This window comes from Nicotiana tabacum, chromosome 5 (genome assembly GCF_000715075.1).
Source record: "Nicotiana tabacum cultivar K326 chromosome 5, ASM71507v2, whole genome shotgun sequence".
NCBI lineage: Eukaryota > Viridiplantae > Streptophyta > Magnoliopsida > Solanales > Solanaceae > Nicotiana > Nicotiana tabacum.
This window is the reverse complement of record NC_134084.1, coordinates 137058356-137066566: the sequence shown is the minus strand read 5'-3', so window position 1 is coordinate 137066566 and position 8211 is coordinate 137058356. Positions and strand designations below refer to the sequence as shown.

The window sequence follows — 8211 nt, the reverse complement described above, 5'->3', positions numbered from 1 at the left end:
CAATTCCCTCTTAATGGGTCTTATGCTAACGTAATAGGGAGCAAATCACCCTTTAATGGGTCTTACACAGCTTGAATCGAAATTAGACAAGGCCTAAAACGGATATTGATACCGAGTGAACCCCCCCCCCCCCCAACCCCCCCAAAAAAAGTTATGAAAAACCCTATATATGCAAGCAACAGATAACTGCATGTATTCCAAGTGAGAAAGATTAGTAGCTAATTTCCATCATCAGATTTTCTTGAATAAAACAAAGTTGAATCATATATAGGTTGCCATTATTACAATATGTGGTAAACTAACTTCGTTGCCGTTATTAACGTTAAAAAATCTCCACGGAATTTAAATTCTTAAGTAGTTCTTTCTTTGCCTATAAGTATTCCAGAGTTACAGGTGCTAAAACAGATGGAAGGAAGATTGTTACAGGCGACTCTTTTGCCTCAATGGTGCAGGCTTGAAACTGGCAAGACCAGTAATTTCTCTGCCTGTTACCAACGTGTTGATATCGTAAGTACCTTCATATGTGTAGATGGGCTCCAAATCGCAAAATGCCTGCACGCCAAGAATGAAATGGAAAGCATGAGAGCATAATAAAGTAAGCTGCAAGCATTAAATGATATCTCTACATGATTTGCGAGTGAAATTTCATAGCGCTAAATGTTCCATGTTTTGTATCTAACAGGGCAGGGAGCATTCGGATATTGTTCACAAACCTTTGCAACTAAAAACTCAGCCAAGATTCCATTGCCACCTAGTAATTCCCGTCCAAGAGAAACTGTCTCTCTGGCCCTCAAAGTAATCCATGACTGAAGCAAACAATTTGTTACTCAGTCCAAAAGGGCATGTATCAAACATTTAATAATGTGAAGAAAGAGGACTTACTTTCCCCAAGCTTGCATGGCCAGGAGTCATTTTACCACTCTCATATAGCTTGCAAAGCCGCCAACCGACAAGAATCATTGCCTGAATGTTGCCCAACATCTGAACCAATTTCTGTTGGTTGATCTGGAAAGCGGCCAATGGAGCTCCAAACTGCTTCCTCTCCTTCAAGTACCTTGGAGTTTCACAGAAAATTTAGCCAACACAAAAGTCTGAAAAAGGGAACTCTAGAATAACATTGACAAAGGAGAGGGGATAATGGAAGGCTCATACAAGTTCTTATGGTGAGCCATATGGCTAAAGAGCTCATACGAACTAACATCTATTTACTTTCAGAGAGGGTCTTACATCATTCTCATTGGTTAGTCTAAGAACTTCCACGTTATTAGACTTGTTGAAGACATATTTAAGTAATTGAAAATGTTCTCTCTATCAGCTTAAGCTTTTAGATGAACGGTCTCACACTTTGACATGGTATCGAAGCAGAGGTCCTAGGTTCGAGTCTCACCTCTATCTATTATCAAAAAGAATTTCCACGTGCTTGACTCATGAAAAAAATCAAACCCGCACGTAAGGAGCGTGTTGAAGATACAATTAAGTAATTAAGACTGTGTTTCTCTATCATCTTAAGCTTTTAGATGGTCACACACTTTGATAAGACTGTCTCGGTTAAAGAACAATGAATATCAGTAAAGTTACATGACAAATCATCTGTTATACTGTGAGACTACAATATGCAATTGTCTGGAGAAAGGAGTCGATCAAAGGAATCTTGAATGAGGAAGGCTAAGTACTTATTTTTCTACTACGGAACAACACAGAATACCAGTCTCAAAACTCAGCTTCCTTACTTCACTAAATATTAATTAGGTCAAAGTCCATGATATGAAGCATGCCACAACAACTTCCATTTTATGATAAACAAAAACTGATGAGCTTATCTATTGTTACCTGTGACACATATCATAAACACCCATTGTAATGCCAATAGGCTGCCATGCAACCATGACACGTGATACAGCAAGCACCTGTTCAAGGAAAGAGAAAGATAATGAAACAATAACACAGCTATCAGCTAGTTAAATCAATCGCCAATATCAAACCAACAATATTAAAATAAACAATTACTGTAGACTAAAACACATTTTAAAAAAAAGGAAGCCAAGATGTGAGCAAAACTAGAGGGTGGAGAAAAGCGATTTGAGTGTATGTGAGAAAGGCTAGGTTATCAGGTCTTACACATATTTGGTTGGTACTGGTTTGAGCTTTACATAAGTATCTTCAGGATTTAGCCTAATGTAGATTTTGGAGCATCCATAAGACTCGGCATGCCTACTTGGCATAGTCTGTATTCGTAAAAACATGTTTATCAAGGTAAAATGGAGAAATCAAGTATTAGAGGACAAGAATGTTCTTCTGTTCTGTGCAGTAGAAAGTCGAAATGGAATTTAAGAAACTTTGCCAAAAATATAAGGGGAATCACCTACATATCAACTGCATCATGAGATGGCAAGAAGAGTCACTGTACATGACGTGTAGTATGTTACATGCTGTGGCATTTGTGAGGTGCTTTGTTAATCCCACCATAAGAAGGAAATGCATGATTTTTTTAAAAGGATGAGATAATCCCTTAAAATTTGTTTCCCTTTTTATCCGGTTTTATGTTTCTTTTCTTCTCTTTATTTTTTTCCCTTCATTTTCCTGAGGGGTGAGATGCACTCTGATACGTAAGTACAAGAAACTCCACTAACATAATTGAAAGACATACAATTTTCTGTTCAGATGAAGATGAAAATCTACACACATAATGAAACAATTAGCAACAAGGCTGAGGTGCACTATTTGTGGCATGTACAACGTCCTTTGACATGAGAAATAGGGTCTTCAACTGGACTCCGAGGATACCAATTGTGCAATTACCAATACAAATGAATTAAGTTATTCATATAAAACAAAATGATATTTGTAACATCACTATTCTCCTTATTCTTTTCCTACTTTTTATTGTTGAAGGTAGGGAGATGGTGAAATGTATTGCAATAGAGAGGCCAATCAAGCAAAAATTAAAAAATTACAGGTTGTTTTGTTCAATTGGAAAGAAAGGTGTAAATTCACTCTGTTGGTCTTTTTCTTTCCTCACAGCAGGAAAACTCTTTAGCTGAGGGTTGATCAATGAACAAATATCCAGCAATATTACGTACCTTGTTCGTATCCTGGAAAGAATTGACACCAGGTAGTCTATCCTCATCAGGGACAAAAACTTTCTTTAAGAGAATGTCTCCATTTTGAACCATCCGTAGTCCAATTTTGTTTTCTATTTTAGTAGCTTGCAATCCTGGAGCATCCTTCTTTACTATGAAACTGAGACAAAGGCAAAAACCAATAGTGAGAAACAAACTAAAATGGTCAAGAGGGAGGATGCAAGGGAAGGTCTACCTTCATGTGAAGGGACAAAGAGAAATCCAAAGCAAAAGTCATTTTATTCTCATAACTATGATGCAGAGTCATATTCCACGAGATATTTCGTATGATCCTAAGTTACCAGCGAAACTAACATTCAATAGAAACAGTATGTGGGTACTTACCCGTTTATCTGGTTTGTCGATGTATTTCTAGCAAAAATAACCAGTATATCTGCAAAAGTTGCATTTCCTATCCAACGCTTTTGCCCTTCAAGGATCCAACCTCCTTCAACCTATCATTTAGAATCAGGAAGATAACAGAATTTGCAGAAGAATATTTAGCAACCTATTCCTAAATTAAAAAAGGAAATCAAATTCAGAACAGCATAGAAACTGAAGATTGAAATTAAAATGCAGAATCTAGACCTTTCTGGCAGTTGTCCCTAAAGCACTTGCATCACTTCCATTGTCCGGCTCAGTTAGCCCCTAAGTTCAAAGAACAGAGATTACAAACTTATGTTTGGTAACTGCAGATACAAATACTGAAGAAATGACCATAACAAAAGTTTCTTACCCAACAAGCTATAGAGTTAAGTTCAGCCAATGACGGCAAGTACTTCTGCTTTTGCATTTCGGACCCACATAGCCCTATTCTTGACAGACCAACAAGGTATAATTAGTTCACCTCATATCGACATAAACTGTATATCTCAGAGATGTCTATTTCTTGAGTTAGTAGTAATGGAATGATTTCATTCTATAAAATAAAAAATATCTCCTGCCAAAAGATCAGTTGACTAATACTACTCTCTGGTAAATAGAGCTATACCTTCTACGACAAACAACGTGTCTACAAAGCAGAAAGGATACACAGCAGCAATTTTCAAACAATAACAAGACTTACCAATGGTGAGCATTGCTAAAGATGAATGCACCAAAATGAATGTAGAGCAGCTTGCATCAACTCGCGCAACTTCTGCTGCAGAAACGGCACTTCCAGTTATTGAGAAACCTGGACAACCATACCCCTGAAGCAACAAGTAAGTACATTCCTCATGGACGCTCAAAGTCATAAATATAGATTTTTGTCAAGCTCTAAAACACCTTGATAGTGCCGCCAGCAATGTGCAAAGCGCCAAGCTTCGGAATGACTTCAAAAGGAAACTCTGCCTTCTCCCAGTACTGTTCAGAAACATTAAAAAGGGGTTCATTTTAAAGCGCATATATAGCAGTAAAAGATTTGCTCAGAAGATGTGAGACTTGAAGCATTAAGGATACATCTTTGTTTTCTACCCACAACATTAGCAATTATTGCGATAATGGAATCCAAAAAGATATTAGCACATCAAACAAATACAGAGAACAAAGGGAGTACCTTCGTCATTACAGGAGCAACCTCTTTCTCCATGCATTCCCGCACTTTCATTCTGACGGCTTGCTCCTCAGGAGTCAACAGATCGTCAAACTGATAATAGTCTGAAGCTGTAAAGTTCACATCACAGTCAGCGCAATGACCCCCCAAAATAAGGAGGCAAAGATAGAAAGCAACAAAGTTTTTTCCTCTTATCACATAATTGTTTTTAGAAATAGCACACCCATAAAAAACTAGTAGAAGTACAATCTGGCCAAATGTTGAATGACTTCAATCAATGGCATACAAATAAGCACATCAAGCAATTTATTACATTCTTGAAAAGAGTGGAGACTTTGTATATTCAAGTGATAAAACAGAGCAAGTAAATATATAAATAGAATCAGGTTTCGATCCTACTGCATTTAGGAAAGTTGGAGGCTGGAGTTGCTTGAGGAAATGCAACAGAAACATCCAATGCTGGCATATCAAAATAGGAGCTTTTTGCCTCTTTCTGCATTTTCGCTGCATCGTGATCACTGATCAATGTTAGTCCTCAATCAAATGGCTCATAGGAGAACTAGGTACATACAAAACCAAACCTTCATAAAAATAAAAAGAGCTCTTTGCCTAGTTCACTTTGTCCTATGTAATGTACTCTATCCATTTCAGTTTATGTGATACTATTAATCCGTTCCAAAAAGAATGACACATTTCTATATTTGTAAACAATTAACCTTAAACTTCTCATTTTTCAGTTAACAAGAAGCTTTTTAGCCACGCAAATGTTATGGCATGTTTAAGACTACAAGTTCATAAGTTTTACAGCCACACAAATATTATGGCATGTTTAAAGCGATAAGTTTCAAAGGTCTTCCTTTCTTTCTTAAACCCCATGACGGTCAAACTATGTCACGTAAATTGAAATAGAGGGAGTAATTCCTTAACCAAACAAGTCAAAGCAGGACTAAATAAGGATACCGTTATTGATATGTAAGGGTATAGTCTATTCAATTGGGCAAAATTACCCTAGTAGTCTCACAAAATCAGCCTCAATGCATAAGTTTAAAACAAATGATTTGAAGATCAAACATGTACAATCTAAATATATTAAAGTCACATACCAGGATTCTACAAATTCCTCAGTTTTATTCACCATTCAAAGATTCAAAGTGTAGCCCAATTAACCAATTCTAGGAAACTAATATCCCCTTCCCCCAAAGTTCAAATCTTGACCCTTTTTCTTAGCTCTTCAATTTCCGAAACAAATCATAAAGGAAATCAAAAATTAATTTTAATATATTTTATGTTTATCCGAATGTAACTCAGAAGCAACTAACTAAAATTTTCAAAAGAAAAAGATACACCATTGAAATCTAACAAATTACTATTAATGAGTAAAATGGTAACATAGTGATTGAGTTAAAGAATAAATTAAAGAAAAATCCTCGAAAATTTAGAAGAAGAAAATATGCACCTTGATATTTGGATGATGGAACTTTGACGGAGATTAAGATGCAGTCAGCTGTTAGTAGAGGAGATGAAACTAAAGTAGATTAGCGTGGCACGCAGTTCTAGGTGGATTTAAAACCAAAATTTAGATATTTACCGGTAAAAATGCACGTCAGAAACAAGAATACGTCCAAATCACTCTTTTTCTTTTTATTTTATATAAGATTGCATGAGATAAAAAATAAAAAGGAACCTAATACCATTAGTATCAAGATAAAAAATAAAACTTCTCGAAAAAAGGTACATTTAATTATACACAGCGCATGACGTATGACAAGTTGTTGCCTGTGGATAATATAACAATGTCAGAGACCATGTCTATATCCTTCCACTTTGGATAATACCTTGGACCAAAAGGAATACGTGTTTTTAATAATAGTAGACAATTAGACCACAAACTAACAGACAACCTGCATCTAACTAGGAATCAATCTTAAATTAGGAATCAATCTTATCGGTTTGCATAATTGCATTGAATTATTAAATTGAGTCTGCAAATAGTCTTTATTAAAATCCCTATTTAGATAAGTAAATTTTCTAATCTACAATAAGAGAAGCTTTAACAACTCCTAATTTGAGAAGCATACCTGATTATAGAGCTTTACCTACTAATCGGGCTCTATTGAATAAGGGGTTTGATTCAGTAACTAGTCTTACGATACGCACGTCGCACGTGAAAAATATCGAAAATATTTTTTCATGGAAAATTAATCCTTCAAAAATTTTACCAAATAATAACGACTCCTAACAAAAAATAAAAGTGTGTGAGAATTAGCCAAATGTAGGGAGTTGATGGAAGAGGCAAAATTTTATTAACTTTCCAAGAGTGTTAATAATAGGAGAATAATTAAATAACTATTCTTAAATTATAGGGAAATTAATTAAATGACTACTTTCGGTATATTAATAAAATACTCAAATTACTGTATTGTCTAATCTGAACTCTATATTTTAAAGGGTAAAAATGTAACGACCCGATTGGTCATTTTGCTTTTTAGAGCCCCGTTCCTCTAAATAAAACTTTTCGCGCATGCTTTAACTAATTTACGACCTGCGGGGATGGTTGGTTCGGGATTTGGAAGAGTTTGGGTTGGAATAGGCTCATTTGATTCCTTAAGATTTTCTTAAAAGGCTAAGTTTGACTTTGGTCAATATTTTTAGCAAACGGACCTGGGTTCGTGTTTTGGCGGTCCCAGAGGGTCCGTACGAAAATATGGGACCTGGGCGTATGCCCGGAATCGAATTCCGAGGTCTCTAGCCCGAGTAATGAATTTTTATTTGAAATTGTTAAAACTGAAATTCTAAGGATTTAAAGAAACTAAATAATGATTGATCTCGTTGGTATCGGGCTCGTATGTTGGTTTCGGAGCCCAGTACAGGTTCAATATAACATTTAAGACTTGCCCGCAAAATTTGGTGTCTATCCGAGTAGTATAAGTACGTTTCAGCACGTTAGAAGTGAATTGAAGAACTTGAAGTTCATAAGTTTGATCCAATTGGTTTTAGGGGGCGATTCTTAGATTTAGCGTTGTTTCGGGCGTTCCAAAGGTTCGAGCGGGTCCGTTTCATGATTTCAAACTTGTCGGTATGTTCGGGCGGGGCCCGGGAGCCCCGAGCGTCAATTGGACGAGGCTCGAGTGAAGTTGGAAAATTTGAGAAGAGCTGAAGCTTCAGGTTGCTTTCATAACCGCACCTGCGGTTGGTCAGTCGCAGGTGCGAGACCGCAGAAGCGGTCATCCTCTCGCAGATGCGGCCAAGGCAAGCCAGGCCCAAAATCGTAGAAGCGGCTTCAAGACCGCAAGAGCGGTCCCAGCCCACTTGGCCAATTCCACAAATGCGGCCTTTCTCTCGTAGAAGCGGGACCGCAGATGCGAAAATTACTGAAGTAGTGAGCTTCATTTATTACGGGCTCTAAGTCATTTTGGCCATTTTTCACTCACCCATTGGGCAACTTTGGAGCTCTTGAGAGAGGACCTTCACCTAGCATCTTGAGGTAAGTTTACCCTACTTATTTCTAGTTTATTACTTGAGTCTTGGGTGGATTAACATACAAAGATTAAGGTAAAA

At 36.9% G+C, this 8211-nt stretch overlaps 1 protein-coding gene across 2 annotated transcripts; it reads right to left on the bottom strand.

The window, feature by feature from the left end:
• Positions 1-236: 236 nt before the first annotated feature.
• LOC107770800 (acyl-coenzyme A oxidase 4, peroxisomal) lies at positions 237-6346 on the bottom strand. 2 transcript variants are annotated; one of them, XM_016590133.2, is made up of 14 exons: positions 6242-6346; positions 6110-6157; positions 5053-5157; positions 4657-4763; positions 4386-4463; positions 4186-4309; positions 3856-3929; positions 3708-3767; positions 3465-3574; positions 3081-3240; positions 1831-1907; positions 883-1054; positions 714-806; positions 237-552 (listed from the first exon to the last, which is right to left on the bottom strand). In XM_016590133.2, exons 3-14 carry the CDS (start codon positions 5150-5152, stop codon positions 421-423), a joined length of 1287 nt encoding a protein of 428 aa, XP_016445619.1. In that variant the 5' UTR covers positions 5153-5157; positions 6110-6157; positions 6242-6346; the 3' UTR covers positions 237-420. The 2 variants fall into 2 exon arrangements, with proteins under 2 accessions (XP_016445619.1, XP_075110194.1); XM_075254093.1 differs by having other exon boundaries at positions 5056-5157; positions 6110-6244.
• Between the last annotated feature and the right edge of the window lie 1865 nt (positions 6347-8211).